The sequence below is a fragment of the Colobus angolensis genome, unplaced genomic scaffold (assembly GCF_000951035.1).
Source record: "Colobus angolensis palliatus isolate OR3802 unplaced genomic scaffold, Cang.pa_1.0 Scaffold183, whole genome shotgun sequence".
Classification (NCBI taxonomy): domain Eukaryota; kingdom Metazoa; phylum Chordata; class Mammalia; order Primates; family Cercopithecidae; genus Colobus; species Colobus angolensis.
In genome coordinates, this window is record NW_012114966.1 from 2774547 (window position 1) to 2799864 (window position 25318).

Consider the following 25318-nt stretch of genomic DNA (forward strand, 5'->3'; position numbering starts at 1 on the left):
TTATATGTGAGGAAACAGGTTTAGAGAGGCCAGGTGACTTGCCTGCTGCCATCCAGCTGGTAATGTCTGTCTGACTCCAACTACTGTGCTATGATCTCCCTTAGCTTTATTGTCCAGATTTGCAAATTGGAGAGAATATTTGCACTTTATACCTCTATAGCAGTGTTTCTCATATAGTAGTTCATGACATATAAGTGGCTCATGAAAACAATGTATTGGATAAAAATAGAATTGAATAGGATGGGATGGGAATAGAAAATATCAGAATGTGTCATACTTACTGTGCCTGAAAACTTTTGTTTCTGATATGGTGTGGGGGTGTGTGCCTGTCTGTTTATGTATATGTGTATTGCTTGGTAAAATATACTTCCTACCTTGGGTCATTGTCAGAAAGTTTGAGTGCTACTGTTACAGAGTTACTATGTAGCTCAGATAAACATAAAAAGTTGTTGTAGAACTTTTTAAAAAAGTCTAAAACGCTCTGTAAGCCTAAGTTCCTGTTTAATATTGGATGCTGAAGCAAACAAGTAAGGGATGGTGGATAAATGGGATGGGCTGTTGCTCCACCCCTCCAACCCATGGCACACTGCAAATCTGTCACTACATTGTGTCCAGTGGAGCCAGTGCTCCTCTTTGACATTTTTCAACATAGCACTCTAGGCCTCAAGATGAAACTTATCTGCAACCCCTACAATAAGCTTACGTATTGTTGGAGTACTTTAGGACCAGTCTGGTGTTTTAAAGTACTGCCTAGCACTTATAGAGCTCTGGCTCTTGTTTAAACTCTAGGAAAACAGATGTGATCCCTTTGACAGCCTGGGGGTCTCTGCCTTACAAGCCCCACAAGGGTTGGCTACTATCTATGCCCGTCATAATGCTCCCTCTGCCACCCTCCTCACCGCCATCTTGATCTGAAAGTGATTTACCTCCTTCTGCCTCTCAAAGGATATCAGACCAAAACAGCATCTCCATCTATTTCCCCTTAAAGCAAAGGTGGCAAAAGTCCCGTCTGCCAAGGCCATTTCCATGGAACATGCTCTTTCCTCATTGATTCCAGTTCATGAGGGAACTGCCTGGAACATGGGGTACATATACCTCCCCACCCCCAACAACTGCCCTAAAGTCATGCCCCTCAGGAGATCCACTGCTTCTCAGTGGATGCAGCCATTCTGATGATCACAAAAGAAACTGGGTCTCTCCCAAGTGAATGTCACATGCAAAACTTTTTCTCTGCAGCATCCAGAGGAAGCCTATAGAATTGGCAGTTCTTTCAAAAGACATTACAGCCTGTGGACATAGGGATCTGAAAGGCATGTGTCACAGACTCCTTCACTGCAGTGCGAAGTGTACGAGAAACTTCTCTGTGTAGATTTTAAGTCAAGACTCAACATGACATTCTGAGCCGTGTGAGGAGGAACTCAGACAGCTCAATTTAACAAAACAGCAGGTTCTCTGTGTTTTATAGAGCTTGCTAATGAACGAGTCCCGTGGCCTCTGCTGGACTGGCTCCCCAGTGCTCTGCCAGTCTGTTTCTCATACATCTGTAAATTCATCCAGCTATAATGGATGGCTGGTGCCTGCAGAGGCTAAGGTCTAGGCCTTTCTGTCCAGGATACGTAGAGATCTCAAGCCATTAATAATTCATTCTGGAGTAATGAACATAGCTGTACCAAGTTGTGAGCAGTAATAATCAAGTGACAGATCAATTTATTACTTCAGTGTGCCGAAAGATAATGGTCATTAATAATGAAAGGTTAGGGTTAGGGTTAGGGTTAGGTAACTACCCCCCCCCCCAAAAAAAGTTTCCTAAGACTTAGATCAATGTGTCTTTTAAGTTCTAAAATAACATGGATCATTAAAAGGGAAATGAATTATGCTGGGTAACCTCAAGCTTATTTATATTCAGAGTTGTTAATCCAGAATTACAATACCTTTTTTCCAAATGCCTTTGGGCACTGGGGCCTGCAAATTCAAGTAATTATTACTCATTAATTAAGTCTAAGAAGTGGAACTAGCTTAAGACTTTAAAAAGGGAGGTTGGGGGATAGTTGAGATACATTCCCCAAAAATCATCAACAATAATTTGAAGTTTAATGAGTAAGTAGCTGGGTTGGGAATAATTGTTTTAGGCCTACTCAGAAACTCCCCTCATCTTTTAATGCCTCAGTGAATGCTCATTATGCATCTCCTGTGCCAAGCAGTGTGCTCAGCACTGGTGCTACCAAATGAAATACCATACTTCCTCTTCTCAGGCCTTGGTAGGGATGACAACACTGTGTAATAAATGCAGGAACAGGCCAACACTTCTGCCTTTTTTGGGAACAGAAGATTGGAGAAAGGTGAGAGGAAGGTACAGAAAGGAATGGGCCATTTGAGCTGAGCCTTGCATATTAGCATTTTGCCAAGCAAAGAAAGCAACAAAAGAACATTCCAGGCAGAGAAATGATATAGACAAAGGCAGAGAGGTGTGGAAGTGGAATGAGAGTGAAAAGTGAATTCATATGATAATTACCACATATCCCATGCATTATCACATTTAATCTGTACAACATTCACATGAAGTAGGTATGTTATTCACCTAACCTCTTCTTTTTTTTTAAAGATGAGGAACCCAAAGCTTAGAAATATTGAGTCACTCTGCCCAGGGACCAGGAGCTGGGAAGTGGCACAGGAAGGCTTAGCGGTGATTTGAGGAAAGGTATGCTGTTTTATAAGAGTTCAGACTTTGTGTTAAACATAGTCGGATAGGCCAGGCACAGTGGCTCACGCCTACAATCCCAGCACTTTGGGAGGCCAAGCTGGGAGGATCACTTGAGACCAGGAGTTCAAGACCAGCCTAGGCAACATAGCAAGACTCTGTCTCAACAGAAAAATTTAAAAACTATCCAGGTGTGGTGGTGGTAGCTACTCAGGAGGCTGAGGCAGGAAGACCTCTTGAGCCCAGGAGTGTGAGGGTGCAGTGAACTATGATCATGCCACTGCACTCCAGCCTGGATGACAGAGAAAGGCCTTGTTTGTTTAAAAAAAAAAAAAAAAAAAGAAGAAGAAGAAGAAAGAAAGAAAGAAAAACAGTGGGGCCCAGGACAGGTTTACAGTCATCATTATCAGAACAATTAAACAATAAAAGCATTGCTAACCATTCATGTATGCCATGCCATTGTGTTCTCGCCAGGGGAGGTTTGAGAGCTGAGTTTTAGGTGGAGCTGCTGATAGCAGGAAGGATAAAGCTGAAGTTAGAGGTTCTTGGGTCAGGAACCCTAGTTAGGAGACTGTTGCTTTAGTCAGATGTAGTGTGGCGAAGCCTGACAGGGAAAAATGATTATCATCCAAACCGTGTATTTTTATATTGGTCTACAATTTGAAGGTACTTTCATAAAAAAAAATAGCTTGTTGATTCACTTGCACATGGGACTTTTGTGACAAGAGGATAAGTTTAATGACTTAGCTGTTTTGTGAGGGGAAGTATAAAGACTTAGAATTCCCTTCCCACACAGAGGAGCTGATGTTGAAAGTAGTGATGTTAAAAGCAGCTTGTAAATATACATACTTGCCAATTGACTGATGCGCAGAACCAAAGTCTCTCCCCCTTGCCAGGTTAGAATTTGACTATCTGCATGAACTTCGTCAGACTGGAAATGTGATGTGATTCTGGGTAGAATGGAAAACATAAGTAAAACCAGGAGACTCAGCAAGAACTAAGAAAATGTTTATAAAATATTCTTTATGTGGACCAGAAACAGGCCACTCTCCCTGCTGTAGATGTTGCTTAGCAATCAAAAAGCAAATCCTCTTTCTAACTGGGCTGTGCCACAGCTAAAGTTTCATAAACCTAACCATGGTCTGCCCACCTTTAGAGGAGAAAGTTAAACTCTTAGCCCTAAAAAAATTATAGAAAAGTACACCTCTGCTAATAAAATGGGTTGATACAGTATTTCTATAAAGACTCAGTTTAAAAACCAGCACTTAAGGCAGTATAATCTCTTTTCTTCCTTAAAAAAAAAAAAAAGTATACCAGAGAAACAGTGAGAAACACTGCAGGCATTTATAGAATTGTGTGAAAAAGTACTCCATATAAATAGCACTAAATGCTAGGGAGGTAGGTCTGTGCAAACTGCCTATCTCTACCCAATTTGTCTCTAGTTTCAAGTTAGTAATGAATAGCTTCCTTCTTGTAACAGGTGATTTAGGTAAGTTCTTGATATTTTCTCAACAAAACTGAATGGCATTAACTTTTAACTTATTTGTTGCCAGTAGATGATTTATATGTTTTTATACATGGGACCAACAAGTGAACAATTGAGTTTTATAGCTATGTCCTGGTGGCCTGCATGTGGAGTTCAGATACATCTTTTGAGTAGTTGTTTACTCAAAAATATGCCTATGTCTTTAGCAAATTACCCAGACCTAGCGACTGTTGACCCTGTGTGTTTGTTAGACTTTGAGTATAAGTGACAACATAAACACAGCCATATAGATGAATATACACTAGTGCATTTTTATTTCTGTTTATGCCACATTTCACTTAATGTGCGCCACATTTCACTTAATGTGACCCACATGTTTAATCTGATCAGCCTTTAATACTTTAAATCTAAAGTGCAGAATTTCCTTACTTGGTTTTAAATATCCAGATCTGCCCATTTAAAAAATTATGTCTATTTTGTGCTTATGTTTGCAAATGTATTAAAGCCATCAAGAGGTTTTCCATTTGCCATGGAGAAAAATGCTAATGATTGCAGTTTAAGCAGCTGCCAAGTACATAAATTGTAATTAAGAGGGATTAGCAGTTACCTGGACTTGCAAAACAGAGATTCAGATGTTCAAAGATTAGTAGTTTGGCAGATAGTTGCTTTGGTTGGTTGGTTGTTCTAGGCAAAATGGAAATGATAAAGAGTGTCATATCCTGAAATATCAAGTTAACCTGGATGCTGAAGATTTCTGAAATGTGGTAGATTTTCTGACTCCTGTGGCATCTGATGATGTCCCAAGTTCTGGCTCCTACAGATGAGGAGTCTGTAGATAGGAAGATAGGAAGGGTACATGGAGGTTGGTATCTCTGTGTACACTTTCTCTCATTGGTACCTTTTCTTTTCCTTCCTCCCAGTGTTGCTAACAACCACAAGCAGAATTTGATGACGGTTGCAAACCTTGGCGTAGTGTTTGGACCCACTCTGCTGAGGCCTCAGGAAGAAACAGTAGCAGCCATCATGGACATCAAATTTCAGAACATTGTCATTGAGATCCTAATCGAAAACCATGAAAAGGTAATATGTAATTGATCACAAGTGAAGAATGTACTTGGGGGGAAGCTGCATTGGAATTGACCTTCAGAGTTGACTCAGATTTGCATTGCCATCGCTCTTACGCTGTCATGATGATGAAGTTGCTGGTGGTGGTAGTGATGGTGGTGATGGTGGTGATGATAACGTAGGGGTGGTGGTAAAGGTGTCAACCGTGGTAGTTACCATGACAGCAGCAGTGGTTATGGTGGCAGCAGTGGTGGGTAAAATTGATTGAGCATTCTGTGCCAGGAACTGTGTTAAACACTTTATATATATATATTGTTATTTTATCCTCACAGCAATTCAGTGAAGGAAGTACTCTTATGAGCCTCATTTTGGGAACACCCTTTGCCCATTTCTTACTTGATTGTTTTCTTACGAATTTATGAGTTTTTTAAATTTAGGGATATTTAACTTTCTTCACTTGTGTCGCAAATATTTTTACCTATAGTTTGCCTTTCAATTTTATAAATGGTGTTGTATTTTTTATACAGTTTGTGTGCGTGTGTTTTTATGGTCTATCTTTTCTTTTGGGGAATTGGAGTTCCTAGTCTTTCTTTTGAAGGTTTTCCTCATCCCCCAATTTGAAGAATGTTCATGCAGAGCTGCCCTTATGAAACTGGGGAGGGGACATAAAGCTTCAGTCCTCTGACCCACTTCATTGCTCTTACACACACATCCCTATGAAGCTTCTCAGAACTTGTGCAGGGTTCCCTAAAGCACCATTTGGCAGCAACAAATCTGGAATCTAATAAAAAATGCTGTTCCTCTTAAATAAAAACTTTGCCTAGAATGGCAAATTAATCATGCACAGTAACTCCAGAATCTGACCATGCCTCACCACCTACACTGATAATGTAAGCTACCACTACCTCTTGTCTGACTATTTACAAGAGCCTCCTAATTTGTTTCTTTCTTCTACCCTTGGCCTGTCAGTTCTGGTATCAGTCACCAGAATGAGACTTTTTAAAATGTTAAGTCAGATAGTATCAGTTGTCTGCTAAGAACCGTCCAGTGGCTTCCCATTTCATACATTCGCCCGCATAGTCCCTGTCCTCTTACTGTTACTATCTGATCTCATCTCCTGCATCTCTCCTATAGCCATCTTGTTTCTGCCTTGCTGTTTCTTGGATACCTCAAGCACATTCTTTCTTCAGGCCTTTGCAGTTGCTGTTCCCAGTGGCTGGAACACTGTTCTTCCATAAAACCACATGGCATATTTCCTCACTTCCTTCAAATGTACTAAGTGAATCCTACCTAGATCTCTCTGTTTGAAATTATAATCCCAACTTTCACCATTCCCTTTTCCTTTTATTCCACGTTGTCTATTTTCATATATCAAAAGACAAAATTACAACAAGTTTAAGGATATTAGTTGACTTTTATTTGAGATTCTAGAATTGGGCAATACCTCGTTCTGTAAAATAGAATGAGTGTGCCAGTAAGCCGAGCAGAGGAGGTTGGCTTTATAGACAGAAGAGGGCTAAAGAAGAGAACAAAAAGCAGATTAATTGTTTTAAAGTTACTTTCCTTGTAAAAGTTAAAGCAGAGGGGACTTCCTTATGTGCTGACTAAAACTGGCCTGTCTGGGGATTTGTCTGTTATCTCTCCCCTCATTTATTGGAAGGTCAGACAAACAACTTATATTTGACCTGATGGTGTAGAACTTCAGCAGGAGTGACTGCATTTTGGTTTGGTCTCTTAAGCCTAGGGCAGGAGCTCAGTCCAAACAAATGGCCTCCTATAAATTTTATTTAACACATAGGACTTCACAAATTATAGAGCATATAATAAAATTTTCTTAATGATTAGATCCATTGGCCTTCTGACCTCTCCAAGCATGTGTGCTTCAGGAAAGCAGGGACGTTGTGTTTTGTTCCTCAGTAGGCACCAGTACATTGGTTTTGGGTGAATATGGCAGCCAGCCTCCAACATGGCTCCCAGTGATTCTGTCCACCAGTCTTCATTCCCTTGTTTAGCCCCTTCCACCTCTGAATAGAGCTAGCCTATGTGATCAATAGAATATTACCAAAGCTACGGTATATGACTTCTGAGAACAGTACATGTATGTTACTCTGGGAAGGTCGTCCTTCATATTCATAGGGTTTGTTGTCTTTGTGAAAGCAACTGGAATAAGCCATCTTGACTCCTTTCTCAGTGTAGCTTCAGGCCTAGCCCGGTATAAAGCAAGGAAATGTTCCCTCAGTCTTTTTTGGAAGTCTGTGGTGTTCACCTCACAACAATTCTAAGCATCCATGGCTATGCTCTGGCCTCTGGCTTTCTGGCGATAATACTTTGTATAAACTCCCTGCCAATAGAACTTAACTTTAGCCATCAAATCCAGAGCAATTTTATGTCCTCAGAAGGATGTTGTCAGAGACTTACTCTTTAAAATCCACAGTGTTGGCCAGGCACGATGGTTCACACCCGTAATCCCAGTGTTTTGGGAGGCTAAGGTGGGAGGATCATTGGAGGCCAAGAGTTTGAGACCAGCCTGGGCAAAATAGCAAGACCTCCATCTCTACAAAAAATAGAAATGAAACATCAGCTGGATGTGGTGACACATGCCTATAACCCTAGCTATGGGAGGTTGAGGTGGGAGAATCACTTAAGCTCAGGAATTCAAGATTACAGTGAGCTATGATTGCACCACTGCACTCCAGCCTGGGTGACAATGAGATCCTACATCTAAAGTAAATAAATACAATGTTTTAAAACATAAAAATTCATAGTATGTAAGGTCTTCGTTAATATTTACCAAGCATTTCCTTAGACTTGGCTTTAATTTTCTATAATAGAAACACACACAGACACACACACACACACACACAGATGTCTAGGGGTGACTATTCTTCTATCTAGTCTTTAGTGTCAAAAGTTCGACAAAATTCTGAAACCCCACTTGAAGAAATGCTTTCCAGCAGCACCTTTTCATATGAAACAAGCTTGCTTGAAACAAGCCCCACTGCGGGGCTGAAGTATATATCCTCCTTAGCGACTGGCATAGTATTCTCTCATGTTAACATTTTATATAAGGTATTTACTTTGTGCTTCAGAATAATCATTAGGAGGGCTCTAGGAATAAATGGAGCATAGTGCTGAAAAGAAGGTGTAGAAACCCAGGCATCTAGCCATTGGAGCCACTCCATTGACAGAGAGATGGAGAGAGCCATAAGATGCCTGTTTTAATTTTCTATTGCTATATAGCAAATCATCTCCAAACCTAGTGACTTAAAATAGCAATTATTTTATTACTCCCCATTCTGTGAGTTAGAAATTTGGGAAGGGCTCATGTGTGCCCCTTGTGGTATCAGCTGGGGTGGTTTGACTGGGACTGGAGGGTCCAAGGTGTCCTCACTCCACACAACTGGGACTTTGGTACTAGCTGTGGACCAGAATGCCTTGATCCTCCTCCAAAAGACCCCCCTCTCTCCAGGTGTTGTCCCATTATTCAGGAGTCCAGCTCCAACTTCCAAGAGAGTAAACACAGAAATAGCAAGCGCTGTTAAGGCTTAGACCTGGAACAAAGTATCATTTCTGTCATATTCTGTTGGCCAAAGCAAGTCACAAGTCCAGCCAGATTCAAGGCGGGGGGAGCGAGAAGCCACCTCTGGGTGGGAGGAACAGTGTGTGCACACAGGCATGGGAGGATTGTTGACCGTTATCTTTGCAGGGGATCTATGGTACCCAGCAAGTTTGCATTTAGTTCCCTTTAGGAATGACTCTGCTTTCTTGTCAGCGGCTTGTGCTGAGCTTGGGTAGCAACCCAGTGTTTTTATGGAGAGTGCTTTTCCGCCTCTTCTCTGCATTGCCGTTTTTTATTCAACCAGGGGCCTCAGGCATCTGGTGGTAGTGACAGTTTTAGCCCTTAAATGCCCTTTGTGAGCCTCGGTGTGGAGAACCAACTCATAAATATCTAAAATTGGAAAAACATTTTTAAGATTGGCATTAAAGAAAAAGGAAAGAGAAGTGGGTAATTCAGTTTCTTTAACCTGGTAAAACACCTCTTTTTCAAGAGAAGGTAAGAGACCTCTGTGTTCTAACTAGCTAAGGCATACAATCTTTTCTCTCTTTGCCTGAGTGTCTTTCTCTTGTTTTCCAAGGGTTAACACTAGACATTCAGCCAAGGGTTAACAGTGAACATGATCTCCTTTGTTTTGTCACTCACATCCACACGCCCTCAAGATAGTACCTGCAAATCTAGAAACACCCTCTCCCCGCAACCCAGAGAATCCATCTATGTCTTCTTCCTGGGAACCATAGTGATGTGTTTCACACACAACTTGAGTTTGGTCAGATAGAACGCACTAGCGACCTGCTTACCCTGTCACAGTAGTCCAGAACCTCTGTCCTCCACCTGTCTCACAGACCTGGGAGGGAAGCAGTGTTTGGCACAGTTCTGGGAAATAAATACCTACATTAGGAGGAGACAGAGAGGAAACAACTAGGAGATATGATATTATGTTTGGGGGCTCATGGAAATATTTTTTCTATGTTGATGATACATACTGACTGTTTACTCAATTAAAATGAATGAATCCTTTAAATGAATACAATCCAGAAATAATGATGATGATGATAGTAATAGCTAACTTTTACTTATAGCTTATTGTTTACAAGATATTGTGCTAAGCAGCTTTATATCCATCATTCAATTTTCGCAGCAACCCTATAAGGTTAATATTTTTAGCTCTGTTTTTACAAATTATAAGCCTGAAGTGCAGACACTTTAAGAAGCGGCTGATTAGGAGAGGAACAGGGGTTGAACTTAGTACTACTCTTAGAACCCAAGCTTTCAAAATCTACTCTGGTTTATCTCTGTTCAGTGCAGTACACATTTATTGAATATCTACCATTGGCCAAAGATAAGTAGAATAGGTCCTTCATTTTTCAAGGCACTCCCATTTTATCAATATAGAACTAACTGTAATACAATTGTGCTAAATGACCTCCAGTAGGATGAATAAAGTGTTATGGCATCGCTGAGGAGAAATAATTTAATTCTAGTGGCATTGGGCTCTGACAGATCAATAGAAGTTTTCTAGGCAGAGAAAGAGTAGAGATAGGAGGGACAGCCACTCAGAGGAGCAGCATTAATCAAGTTGTTTGTGTTAAAATGACATGGTTGTGAAAGACTGTGGGTTATTTGTTAGCAAGTAGTGGGTGATGATGCCAGAGAGCTGGATTCAGTCCATTTGCTAAGGGTCCTGAAAGCTGTAGGAAAAGGTTTTGAACTGACTCCTGAAAACTGGGAGCTCTCAGAGGTTTCCAAGTAGAAGCTAAAATGATTATGTCAGCACTTTAGAAAGACATCCCTGGAAGCTGAACCAAATAGTACTTTGATTGCTGACATCAAAATCACACATTAAATAAATAGCAACACAGTAGAGTTAACCATATTGTTCTAAACCTGCAGCTCAGATAGTGTCACCTTTGACCTACAGGCTTTGCTTGGAGGGTAGAGAGAGATTCTTAATTTGTTTCTTTTGCCAGACTTCCTAAGGGGAAATACTAGCTCATAGCATCATTTCCCATTAATGATCCATACGCTGGACTCTCTTTGAATTATATGAGAACTAAAGAGTAGATTTGATGGTGTAGCTCTTTTTACCTACAGTCAAGTTTCAGAGTTGAAAGCTCAGATGGCAAAGATTTTGGCTCCTCCCACGCTATGTTAAGGTAGCAGTCAGTTATGCAGAATTACCATTTCTGTATGAACAGAATCTTTTCCCCAAACTCATACCTTATCACACTGAGTCTTAAAACATAAAGTAGGCAAAAACTTAAGGTGATGTTAAAAGCAACCAACATTTTTATGCTTCTAGCTAAGATTTTCAGACAAACAAAATATTGAATGCTGTCATGGTCCAAGATCTCAAAGCCCAGAAATTATATTTCTTACAAGGTTTTCCTTTTACCTAGTGTTTTAAAGGCTTACTTGCTAATGACGATGACAATTTTAGATGTTTAAGAAGGCCAACCTTATCAAGAAAACAAACTGCTTGCTTTTCATAGTTTTGGTTCAACATGAAATTTCAGGCTACTGTGTGTGTGTGTGTGTGTGTGTGTGTGTGTGTGTGTCCTTGCTGTTAAATTCCAACACATAATAGTAGGATTGCACTTGTTCTGTAACAGTCCATGCTGTTTCTTGTGACTGTGGCACTCGAAAGGGTTTCTGTACATGGAGCAGGATGTATGTGTGTTCATGTGTTATGTACTACAGGCCTTTGTCAGCATTTCTCTTTTGATGCCTATTAATGTTTGACAAAGTAAGTTATAATAATTCCTTTCCCAGTCCATCAGTTAGCTTTGGAAGAGGTGAGAGTGTTGATCCTTGAGCTGTTAATTCTCAGAAATCCACAAAGATCAGTGCCCGTTTTTAATGTGTTAACTTTTAACGTCAGATGTCAAGGAGAGGAGCTAGTAATCATGGATGACCCTGCTTGACAACTGGACTAAGGACTAAATCCTAAGCAACCTCGCATTCCCAGTCAAATGCTAGTGGCTTACAATGTAGTTAGCTCAATTTGAGCTGATTTGGGCCACCAATGTGCCTTGATCTGCTTTTACCAAAATACTGGTAACATTGAAATCCATTGCACTAGTTCTGGACTTTCTGCACAAAATGTGCATCCATTAATAAAATATAGTTGGTTTGGCAACTGACAGGTGTTTAGAAGTCGCGTTTTATTTCTTTGCTATTTCAAACGGTTGTTGATATGTGAAATTAATAAAAAGGTATGCCTGGATGCTTCACTGCATTGAGATAGTCGTTGGTACTCTTGCCTACTCAGGAAGCTAATCTTGTCCCATGGTCACGGCTTTTGTAGTTTGTTCATCGATTTTTATTTTTAAATTTTTTGTTGACTTTCCTTCCAATGGTTCTTGCTTGTACTCTTTTTGTTTCTCTCCTTGTTAGGGTTCAGAAACAAGCTAGATTTACTTGTGTGTTAGGTTAGAATGCTTCTGCCACCAGGCTATTTTCTTTTTTTAGTGGTAAGTGCTGTGTAAGGTACTCTTCATTAATGTGATAAAGTAGGTTGTGCATTTGAACACATGTATTTCCCCCAATAAATCCCAGATAAACCAGTAATTGTTTGAATTGTGAAGCTCCTTTAATATTACTCAAATAAAGGTGGAGACTGTTGTTGTGTTTTCATCTATCCATCTTTGTCAGCAAAGAGAACAGGAAATAGAATCTTTCTGGAGATATGGAAAATCACAGCTCTCCATGGATTACCCAAGCTGTCTATATATACCCTCAGTTACTAAATGTAATTGGTTCCTTTTGAGAGATTTTTAATACAACTCCCCAAACCACTTTCTAAATTGTTGATCCCTCTGCCAAAATGCTGATATCAACAGGGCATAGGACTTCCAACTGTCCTTAAAAAACCTCTGCAGCTACAGCCTCTGAATTTGGCTTCTTAACAGTTACAATAAATAAGCCCTGCTAAGACTTGCCTGGCTTCCACTGTGAAGGTGCTGGGTTTATGGCTTCTCCTGAACCATGCAGTCCTCTGCTGCATTGTCTGTTGTGAGAAGGAGCGAGCTGTGCTCAACAGTGGTAGGTCTACATTCTTAATGCGTCAAACAAACCAATCCCACATTACTATGGGCCCCGGTGCATTTGTGTCTCGAGAACGTGCTCAGTCTCATTTCTCATATAAACCTTTCTGTTTTGCGTTGTAATCCCCAGGCCTCTGCTGTTGATTTATTGTCTCAGAGCTACTTTGCAGTTATAGACTAGGAGCTCTTCATCATGACCTAATTTCCCTCCCATAAAAATCACAGCACATAATAAAGAGTACACCACACACATTACAGGGAGACTCCTAATCCTTTTAAATTGCAGGCGCATGTGACAGATGGGATTGAAGAAGGTCTAAAAATGTGTAGGTGACATGGATAAAAACAAATTCCACAAGTGTCAATGCTCTGCAATGTCAAGATGGGCCAGAGGCGAATCAGTGAAATTTAAATTTTGTAGACAGTGCAAGGGAATAAAACAGGAAATTCTGCCATTGCTGTAAGCAGTTAAGATCAATGTTTTGCAAAGAACAGTAATTAAATTTACACTTATAAATTAAATCCTCATGTCCTGACTGCAAATAAGCCATTGTTGAATCTCCAGTTATTTCGCTTCTTGTATGTCTCCTTTTTTATTGACTACAGTAATATCTTTTGAATACTGAATGTCGAACTGTATTAGGCGCTTCAGTCCTCACCACAGTCCTGGGACTTTTTACAGATAAGGTCTCTGAAGGTCAGAGAGTTTTATAATTTGCCCAGGTCACAGAGCTAGTAAGTGACTAAAATCAGATCTGCCAGACTCCAAAACTTACATCTTCCCATTTTGTCCTCTGTCTCTCAAATTAATGGTAGCTATAAAGACCACAAGTGCTTAAGACCCAGACAGTCAAGCCATCTAGGTCCCAGTCCAGCTGGACTCCTTCTCTGTGTGACCTTGGACAAATCAGTGAATCTCAGGGAGTCTCAGTTTTCTCATCTCAAGAGGGCAAGAATAATAGTACCTCCCTTACAGGGTTATTATGAGTAAAATAATCCATGTAAATAACTTAGCATGATAAGTGCTCAAATTCTGTTTGTTTTTATTGTCATTTATACCATCACCATCTCATGCCTACTCTTTGCCACATACTGCACTGAGCATTTTATGTGTATTATCTTTTCAGTAGCTCTGCAAGGCAGATATTAGATCCCCACTTGCACAAGGGAAACAGACTCAGAAGGGTTAATTATCTTGACTGAGATTATATAACTAGTAGGTAGCAAAGTCAGGATTTGAACTCTAGTCCGTCTAGCTCCAAAGCCTGTTTCATTTGTACCCGTATGATGATCTTAAGTTCCTTTCCTGTATTTGATGTGATGATAGGCAGTGATGTCAGCGTCAATGATGGTGAGGTCCATGTAGCTGTAGGTGCTGCCGCCTACTGAATGAGAAGCAGAACCAGGATCAGCTCAGGTCTGTCTGACTGCAGAGGCCAAACCACCCCTGACCACTGTTACTCGCAGCTTAAGGCGAAACAGTAACTTGGTATTTATGGATCTGCTAATTCCACTTACAGGAAGCTTGAAATTGGGGATACTTGGAAGAGTAACCCAGAGTTCTATTTTTGCTTTACAATTTTATTCCCCAATTGCTTCCAGAAGGCTTACAGTCTTCCTTACTTTTATCTCTAAGACATTCCTGACTAAGTCGGAATTAGTTTGTGAGTTTGGACAGGATTAACAGGGCACTTGGGGCAGAAAATAAATCTCCCCCTTTTGTGTTAATTTGGAAAGTCTCTATGAAATGAGTAGATTGTTCCAGCCACATGGTAGAGCTCCATAAATCCATGGCTCATAGGTTATATGAGCTCCTGCTTCCGTCATTCAGCAGGCTCATTTGCACAGTGATTCTTCTCCGCAGACTGAAGAAAACTTCATTTGATTCTCTTGAAATCATCCCTTCCAAAATGAAATAGGGTTGGAATAACCAACAAAGTTGTGAATAATTCAGATTCTCATTAGAATCCTAACTCGAGCTTTCAGCATAGAGGCAAACCCGTGGCCAGACAGTCAACAGGCTTTAAACAATTTGCATGTGTTCAAGTGTCAGAGTTAAATAAACAACAGTCACTTGGGGAATGATTTTCCAGTCATTAATTAAAGTTTGTGTCGTCTGCTCTGACTTGATCTAATTTGCAAAGGCACCCTGTACCTTGGAAGAACGTGTCATAGTAATTATGATAATCACATGTCTGGCACTGGACATTTTGCTGTGTACTTCCTTGCACATTATCTCATTTGATCCTGAGAATAGCCCTATCAGCGGTCTTCAGGAGTCTGGGCCTGGCTCACAATGAGACCCAGGGAACTGGCCTCTGGGACTATGGCTCTTGCCCATGGCAAAAATCTCCTTGCAGAGCTGATTCTCTTATGCTGGAATAACTTAATTATTTTAGAGGAAACAGCTGATGAGCACAGTGGAATTCTTCCTCATTTGTTCTCGTGTCTCTTCCTGCTCTGCTGTATATAAATATTTTCTTGGAAGCAATTTTTCACGCATCTGTCTAAAGCCATGGTCCTTCCTCACAAGTTACTCTTCTTTGTTTCTCCAGCATTTACTACAGTTCTCAGGGAATAGTAAAAGCTCGCATTTTTGTTGACAGTTGAAATCGAAGTCCATGTTATTTTTGTTCCCATTGTAATTGGGTGAGGATCTCATTTTCAATAACTCATTAGAAAAAAAGAGACAAAATTGAGAGGCCAGAGGCAAAGCAGGATGTGAGGGAAAATAATGAGAACCAGGCCTATCACTAACTCTGAATTCATTTTCAAATGCTCTTAGCTAGGGATTGCTGAAGTTGCTGTAACTGAGGCCAGAGGCAGAAAGGTGCTAGAAGACACTGTTAGGTTGAAACGCATTTTTGTATGTTTGGGACAACAGCTTTTGTAGTGAAGATTGCCTGGAGATTAGCCAAATGAATGGCTGCTGCAGCCCTGGGACTTCACTCCCGGTCACTCTCCTACTTAGCTGTGTGGCAGGGCAGGCAATCTCTCATTGTGAGATAGTCATCCAACTTGCTATGCTGTTGGCCTCCAGCTTAGAGATGCATCATGGGATGCATCTGCCTAGCACAGTGCCCGGCAGGTGCAAAACTCATACTTAGTAGCCATTTTTAAATGTCAATGATAATGGTACACAGTGAGGTTGTCACCTGAGGATGACCAAATAAAGAGTAGGGAGAAAGCTTCTTAGAGGTTGCAGTCCTTGAGCTCTTCTTTCTGTTGTAGAGGCTCAGTAGGAGACTGGAGGTGTTTGTAGCACTGGTAAACTTGTTTTTTGGGGTTCCAGCTGGTCGGGAAGTTAGGAGTTTTTTCTTGCTTTTACTTTGTTTCCTTCTCTTCTTATTCCCTTGCCCTAGTTGAACTCAGCTACGTGTAGTGATTCAGTTTATCTTGTTGAAAATTTTCAGTCCTCTAGGGAAAATATGATACTGCTGTTTTCAGACAGCTGTGTTTAGGAGTGAGACTGATTTAACCAGCTGGCTGGCATCATTGGAGCCCGAGGACCCGCCAACCCATGGAGAGCAGCTGTTTGGGCTGAAATTCTTATAATTCTTATGATTTTGTTTCCTATATACCGGCTTTTGAGTTCTGTTTTTAAATGCGCACAGAGAAGGAGAGAGAACCGTGAGAAAGACTGATGTGCCTAGGGCCACTCATGGGTGAAAGGTGGCCCTAGGCACATCAGAAACTGTTAGGAAGGAGAAAACTTGGGAGGGAGGAGACCAGCTTCAAAGAGTAAGAGATGGTAATGAATGGATCCAGACATTTTGATTTTTCAATATATAGTGGGGGTGTTATGCAGCCGTTAAGGATCATGTCTGAAGATTTTTTTAATGAGGAAATACTGTATAATGTTAGATGAAATGTATATGATACAAAGAGAATAAAGAATATAATTTCAGTGATGAAAAGTGTGTGTTAACATCAACTGGGATTAATTCATATAAAGCATTTAACTTAGTGCCTGGTGTGACAAGGACTCAGTAAACCATAGCTACAGGAAGGCAGACTCTTTAACCACAGAACATGTTTGCCTCCTTCACTGTTATGCCCAGAGTGCCTACTATAAAGGAGATACTTAAAAGGTGTGTGTCGATTGAATGAATGAGCATCAGTATTATTGTAAGCATTTAAAAAGGAATCTGGGGGAAAAAACTGTTATTTTCTGAAATTGTATCTACAATTGTGGCTACTGAACCTCCCTGAGCCTTAGTTCTTCATTATAAAATGCTGAGGACATTACCTGTTGCTCAGGATTACTGAGAACAGAGTGGGCTACATGAAAAGAACACAGTATGATGACTGGTACCTAAGGGAGTCTTCAATAAGTGGCGGCTACTACTATAATCATGGTAAGCACCATGTAAGTATTAGCTATTATAATTATTAAAGTCTGCCATACTTCTATCTGTAGAAATAAAGATGAGAGTTATCATGATTTCTGTCTATCATTTTCTTCTTATTTTTTTAGCATGAACTTTTAGAAGAATAAAATCCCCTCTTCCAAAAAAAAAGCTTGTAACTAAATAAAACCTAAATGCTTACAGTGGTTATCTCTAAGTGGTAGAATCAGGATAATTTTTTGTTTTCTTCTGGAGACTTTTCTGCATTTTTCAAATTGTCCATAGTACGTGTGTGTGTGTGTGTTACTTTTATCAAGATAAACGACGAAAAGCTCAGCATCACAGATAACACGGAACTGCTGAACTAGACAAAGATGCTGTAGCTGAGGACAATTGATGAGGATTGGGAAATGGTGCCCTGCCCTGCGGCCCTTTATGAAATGTTATTTAAATACATGTTTCACAGTTTAAGAAATTTATGAAGTAATTGTTAAGAACTTAGAACCAATGAAGAAAGATAAAGGAATTTTTGATTCATTGGTTCTGGACAAAGGTAGTCAAAAACTTCAAGTGCTGTTAACAGACAGTGGCTTCTATTGAGCACAGCTGCTTTCTGTTTCCCTGGAGAGAACAATGAAAAGCCGCTCAGTGGAAATTGTGGCAGAAGAGGTTAGAAATGGAAGTGGGTGGTTATCAAACTCTGGGATAAGCATCCAAACGAGAATGTTTAATGAGATTTCCTAGAAATGTTTAAAATGAAGTCTTGAGCAACTGCCAGTGGTCCTCTCAGATCTTTTCTTGCTGATTCCAAGACACTGCCAAGCTTTCCGTTGTACTGCTTCAGGCCTGTTTTCTTCCCAGTTCACAGATGTGAGTAACCTTGTTGTGAAACTTTGTTTGCAGATATTTAACACCGTGCCCGATATGCCTCTCACCAATGCCCAGCTGCACCTGTCTCGGAAGAAGAGCAGTGACTCCAAGCCCCCATCCTGCAGCGAGAGGCCCCTGACGCTCTTCCACACCGTTCAGTCAACAGAGAAACGTGAGTCTCTGCTGCTAGGGCCAGCGTGGCATTCAGGGACATCCCATGCTACCTGCCGCGGCTCAGGGTGGACACTTCCAGCTTTTCTCTGTGTGCTACTGGCTTTTTGTGTCCTTGAAGACTGTATCATTGTGCCCACCCACGTGCCTTTGCTGAGTAACCCTGATAGGACGGGAGAATGAAAGGGAAGGGCTGCCGTTGAGGATACTCTTTCCAGACCTCCTGTGAACAAACAGCTGAGTCTCTTTTCCTCCTGCTCCGACACAATAAGAGCTGAGCTGAGGCACTGCTTCTTCAGCTCCCCTTTTGTTAGCAATTCCCATAGAGCCAGTGTCCTTTCCTTTTCTCAGTTGTAATGAAATACCCATTAGTGTGAGTCACATGCCCTACTAGAATGTGACTTTGTGAGGGTGGCACCTTGTTCAGCTTGATGTTTTACTCCACCTCTCATGGTGCCTGGCATGGAGTCGACACCTAAAAATATTTGAAATTCATTAGTGAATTAATTAGGGAACAATACCCTACTTGTTCCAAATACCAGCGTATTATCACCACAATTTATCACCTCTGTTTTTCACCTCAGGATTTCTGAGTTCTTTGCAATGATCAGATACTGACCCCTAAAATACACAGTATTGTTTCAGCCTTTGCTCTAAGACAGCCTCCGTCTGCTCATCTGTAAAATAGAGATAAGAGGACCCACTCATAGGAAGTTATGCAAATTAAATGAAATTATGCATTTCAGCATCTGGCATAAGGCCTGGGACATGGCAAGGGCCAATTACTGAGAGCTGCCACTACCATTATTGGTTACTGTTTAATCACAGACAGATAACCAAGTCTGGTTCTTTCATGCAGCTGACATTTACATGACACCTCCCAGGGACTGGGAATAGAAACATGGGACCTTGGCTTTAAGGAGTTCAAAACTGGGTAAGGAAAGTAGACAAGTGACTACAAATGTAAGTCAGCATCACAGCTGCTTCCTTAGAGAGACCTACATTGAGAGAGGCAGGGGAACACAGTGGTTAAACACACTCTGGGCCCGGGTCGTCTGGGTGTGATTCTGCCTCTGCTGCTCATCAGCGATGTGTGGCTTGGGAAGTTACCTGATATCTCACGGCCCCATTCTCCTCTTCTGCAAAATAGGGTTGATGCTTTCTATTTCATGGGGTCGTTCTGAGGATTAAGGCCCTTCAAACGTTGCCAGATGCAGAGTCAGTGCTCAGTAAATGCTGGGTGGTGATGGCACTGGTATTGCCATCATCATCATTATTATTACTCGTTTCTGTAAGGTACAGTAAAGGGACAGAGGCAGGACAGTGAGCTACCGTGCCTTGAAGAGGAGAGGTTTCATATCTGGATTGGTATCTTTCTTTGTGTCACAGAAAAAGTGGTTATTTTATCCCCTTGTATTTCTAAAGTAATGGCCTTCCTTACCATAACTCCTAAAAGCAAACCTTCCCATCCCAAAATCCTTACTGCACTTAAAGATGTCATTGAATCTCATCATGTGGCTGTACCTTGCTGTATTTAGTATCATTAGGGTTGTTTCAAATATTTTGCTTTTATAAGTAAAGCTACTATTAACATCCTTGTAACTAAATCTGCTCTTATTTCATGAACATTTCTTTAGATAAATTCTTAGAAGAATTTCTAGGTCAACAGATATACAAGGTTTCAGGACTTTGACCCTGTCCTGGGATTGGCTTTCCTTCTTACAGTGGCCTGTGTTCCTTTTAAATATATCTGGCTGGGGTCACTCTCAATGTGGTCTGCACGTGGCCTGGGCCCCTGCGTGTGTACCAGGGAACACTTGGAACAGAACTGGCCTCACTCACACCTGCTAAATGAATGAGGCATCAGGCTATGGGGTAATGTGCTTCTCAGGTTTCCAGGACAGCCACGGTCACCTAATGTTTTGTACTAATCAGTGTACGGTGTAGATTAGGAGAGGCTAGACAGTACTGGTAAATTCCCCTAAGCTTAAAATAGTGCTGGGTATGTAGTTAGACTGAAGCAGAAGCAGCGTTGGAACAAGCTTTAAAGCATTGTCTGGGAGCTCATAAGAATGATGATGGAGATCAGGAGAAAATCAACTAGATCTTTGTCCAAGATTAATTTTATCACACAAGGCAAAGGATGAAAGTTAAGGCTGTGTGAAAGCAGAACTGTCTCAGCTGCAGAGCAAGCTGCTCTGTCCATGTGTGCAGACGGTAGACAGGGGATGCAAAAGGGGAAGAGAGTGAACAATAGGGCCTTTCTCTTAATGTTAGGAAATGCTCCCTGGAAACACGACCGGCACATACAGGTAGGCTCAGATATTTGTAGGGAGTCTTAACTTTCCCTCCATTCTCAGAATAAACATTATAACTGCAAGTCTGTGTGTTCTTTAATTGCAATTTATATGTGTCTGTGTGTATATATTGGTTTGTTTTAGAGACCCCTTTTTTTCTGGGAAGCTAGTATACTATCCAAACTGGCATGAAGGGCACCCTGTGGGGGGCCAGTGGGAGAGTTGACTGAGGAAGACTGAGCTAGGAGCTGGAAGGTTCTGCTGGGACCTGCCCCCTCCCAGGTTGTAATCCAGCCACCCATCACTGTTGGGTGAGCAGATGATAATGCACTGTGAAGTTTTCACACAATGCACCTTTCCCTTTGTCTGGTCTATGGACAAAGAAAACTTTTTCCCAGCACTTTGCTGAATTTACTCTTTGGCATTAAAGTACAGGTAACGATTATGCAAATATAATAATTTGTGAAAAAAAGTATGTATTTCCATATAACAGTGATTTCAGTTTGAGGCTTCCTGACACACTTCGCTCAGTGCTTAAACGCCAGTCATGTACCTAACCCCTCATTCACCATTTGTGCCACAGCCACAAAGCTCATGTGGCTCACTGTGACTTATTTAATATACTTCTTTAAGTTAACCTTAAAGCAACTCACTTCTTTCCCTGGCTTCATCCTGATACATAAGATCTCTAAAAACATGACTTCGATGATCTCACTGTATTATTCTCTAATATATGTTAAAATAAATATGTAACCATTAAGTTGGAAAGTGGTCATCCATATGCCACCTTAGAATTATTTTGTGTACCACTTGTGGAATGCATACCACCATTTGGAATCCACAAACTGGCTTTTAATTTTGACTGACTTCCATCCTTCCTCTTAATTTAAGTACACAAACTCAAGTTCCTTTTGTCCACTCAACTAGAACTGGGTTCAGATATTGTCAGTGGGCTGTGGACACTTGCCGTTCATGTCAGTTTCCTGCTGCGCCCTTTCAGTTCATAGTGACACCTGTCCTGGTTTGATGCGACCTTGCCTTTCTTCAGGTTCTTGCCACAGAGCAGATGCCCGGTTGGAGGGATGTGCTGTGAGGGCACACATGCACCCATAGGCACCTGCACATGGCGCTCCCGCATACCTCTCCTCTGCCTTCACACTTGCCCTGCGATCATTTTCAGAACCTCATTTCTTTTGATAAATCTGTCCACCTGATCTCTTTTGAGTCCAGTCATTCTCCTTTTTCTCTTCATTGATGCACTTGCAAGTTAATGTTTATTTGGCATTCCATTTGTCAGTACTCTTTCCAGTTCCCCAGTTGAAATGCTTAATGGGGCTGAGGCTTCCAGAGTAGCTCACTTAGGTATTTCCCTCCAAGAGACTCCAGGTGTTGTTGGCAGCATACGCTTTTCTCCCAACCTCTCTGCAATGTCCTTATTCTGTGTGGAAGTTGGAGCCCATTGTTTGCTCTTAGAGGTGAATCTTAGCCTCGAATTGTCATTTGCCTCTTTCTTCCCGGAGAAGAAGCTCCTCAGGCTCAGGCCTCTGCCTTTGCACCTGCACTTCAGGCTCATGGTCTGGGATATTAGATGATGCTCATAGATATGTGTCTTATTATCCAGAAGGAGTTTTTCCTTCAGTGTAAGAGACCAGGTGTGTGTCCAGGTGCCTGCCTGAGACTCTCTCTCTTTAATCTATGGGTATTAGTATAGTCTTCTGTAGGTGGTTTTTTGTTTTGTTTTGTTTTGTTTTGTTTTCCTTTTCCTAAACATAAAGCTGTCATCTATTCTTAGAATGAAGAGCTTGATGATTTCTCATGCTCTGTGCTGGGCAGGGACTTAGATCAGTTATAAGACAGCAAGTGGCTCCATATCATAGGCAATGTGTGATGGAAATGGGGCTAGGAGTGAAATGGGACCAGCCTCTGAGATTAAAACTTTGTGGACAAGAGGAAAGGGAATGATGGGGAAATGCAGGATTTAGAAAGCATCATAGCAACAAATACAAACCATCCGGAAACCACTGAGTATTTTAGTGAGGAAGGAACTAGATATCAAAGTTATCTGTAGACAGTCAAGGAATGTTTTCTGAAAGGAGTTTTGAGAAAGATACAAAATGATGTGAAGATCCCATTCTGGTCCAATAGATAGGAAAGGTGGTCTGTGATGGGAGAGTCTCTGTGCGTAGCAGTGGGTAGCTGTTGTCTGTAGAACTGCAGAGAGAACTGTAGAAAGGTAATTTAGTCAAACTGAACCTGGAAGACATTTTCCTTAGAAATTGATTTTTTGCTTGTCTGTGTTTAATATCTATGACTATATAACTTACCAAGTGGTTTCTTGTGTTGGACATTGTGCACCACAACATCCCAATTAATCTTTATATGACACAGGTACTGTCCCTATTTTACAGTTGAAAGGAAATAAAATTTACATTAAATAGTGTACACTCAGGATTACACAGCAACAATGTAGATTTGAACCCTGTCATTCTACCTCAAAGTGACACTGTTAACCAATCGTTATTTTGCTGTCAAACTGTGGGATGGTTCGACAGGAGATGCATTCCATTAGGGTTAGCTGTTGTGACCTAGTCTGCACGCTCATCCTTATCTCCAAGGGAAAATGTTGCCAGTTCCACTTAAGAACCTGGAGTTCAACGTTTCATTAAGCTGGGCGTCTGCCCATAAAATGCTGAGGGGCTGGGGTGGAAGTACAAATGGATACATTCGGTAAAGAACTTTCAGGCCAAACTAAATTTGAACCTCCTCTAATAATAATAAAAATAAAAATAATTATAGCTCTACTTATGAGCCTGCTAACCTCATTGTCTCATGTCATCCCCACAATTAATAATCCTGTGAGGTAGGTTCTTATATCCAAATTTTACAGACAAGTAAACTGAGGTCGAGAGGTTAAGCAGTTACACTGTTAGCAAATGGCAGAGAAGGGATTTGTACCTAGGTAGTCTTCCTTCCCTATACTTTGTCATCTCCAAAAGAGTGCCTTTGTCAGTTCTTGAGCTACCAAAGTGAAAACCTTGCTAGCCTGAGTTACAGAAGCAATGAAAGCCATCTGTTCCAGCTTCCAGGGCTACATGGGGGCAGCTGAACCATATTGAATGGGTTCCTCAACATGCGTCCTGGCAGGCTGCAGCCACATGACAGTCTCCCCTCCAAATCTAGCACCAACTACACAGAGAGTGATACGTGTTGAACGGTAGCTTTCATATACTCGGCCAAGCCACTCAGGCTCATTTGCAGTCACCTTCGAACAGATGGAACGAGGTTTTTCAACTGTGCTGCCAAATGAATGGCAGCAAAGGAGATTACTGTTTAATCTCCAAGTTTCCACACAGATACATCATCCAGCAGAGACTGTACTGGTACATCTAGGTGAAAGGTACTGACACACAAGCTGTACATTTTCCAGACAACTGTAGAAGGGGGAGCCAGAAGGATTGAAGGGAGCCAGCAACAAGGTCTTGTACCTTATAGATTTCTTCCAAGAGGTTGCAAGGTGACACTTAGGATTTATTCTGTCCCAAATCTTTAGCATTTATACCGAGATGTTGAAATGCGTTTCTTGGAACAGAGGTTTGTAGACTTGAGTGTGCATTCGAATCTTGTGGGGAACTTGTTAAAAATACAGATGCTTGGTCTCCTACCCAGGATATTCTGAGTCAGGAGGTCTTGGCTGGGACTCAAGCATCTATATATTTAAAGCACCCTAATGATGCCAATGCTAACTCAGTTTAGAGAAGTACTGGCTTGGGAAGGTGGGGACAGTCAGGGTGGCTTGTCTTCTGTCATTAGCAGGACATCTCTTTGAATCACTGTTGGGGTTTGGAGCACCCTGGCATGGTAGATGAAAACAGAGGCTCTGCAGTCAGACTGAGACTGAGTTGTTTTAATGTCATCTCTATCACCTACCACTCTGAGACCCGGAGTATGTTACTTTCCTTTTCTGAGCCTCCATTTTCTCATCTGTAAAATCTATCACTAGTAATAGCTTCCTCGGGGGGTAATTGCTATGGTTGAGTGAGCCAGTATATATAAAGTACTTGACGCTGGGCCTAGACCATAGTAAGCACCTAATAAATGTTAGCTACAATTATGGTGATTATCATCAGGCTATAGTTTTACCTTACAACGGACTAAGGAAATATACCCCTCTTTGGAGCCTGCAGATGCAAAGGGGAGGCCCATATGTAAGGGAAATGCAGAGTCCCCCCGGCCCCTGAAAGAGCCTGTTTGATGCTTGAGTGCAAAAACAGCAGCAGCCTAGGACATGTTGTACAGTGTCGGTAGAAGTGGGGGTGGGGGCAGGAGGGGATTCTTGGGCCTTGTTTTACATGGATCATGTTAACTAGCTGCTGAGATTATAGCTCTGAATGATTTTTTTAGTTCCGTTAATTCATCCTGGACCCTCTCCCAGACAGGCCCAGTGAGAGGTTGAGAATTCAGCTTATGTATTTCTCATGTGTGTCTTCCTTGTTGAAACATGACTGGGAATTCATACTATTCAAAGGCTTACGTAATGCCTCTCTCTGAGCAGTCAAAGCTGTAGCATGTGCCCTTTCTCAGGTTGCCTTTGCAGATCCCGGGTGCCCTGGGCACACCTATTTGCTTTGGAAGATGACATGTTTATTCACATGGATTGCTATTGTCACACAGGCTGCAGAAGGTGTGTAATGTGTTTCTTGGGTCAATTATGTGTAATTACTACACGTGACTGAAAACCATGTTGATAATGTGGCCATTAAAAAATGATGCTGTGGAAAGC

The 25318-nt window shown here is 41.3% G+C and overlaps 1 protein-coding gene across 3 annotated transcripts in view; it reads left to right on the forward strand.

Moving 5' to 3' along the window:
• ARHGAP26 (Rho GTPase activating protein 26) overlaps positions 1-25318 on the forward strand; it is a 474474-nt gene that overhangs the window by 359899 nt on the left and 89257 nt on the right. For all 3 annotated transcript variants that reach the window (XM_011939748.1, XM_011939749.1, XM_011939750.1), the window contains exons 18-19: positions 5105-5264; positions 18104-18242. In XM_011939748.1, the coding sequence (XP_011795138.1) occupies positions 5105-5264; positions 18104-18242 (299 nt within the window). The remainder of the gene's footprint in view (positions 1-5104; positions 5265-18103; positions 18243-25318) is intronic.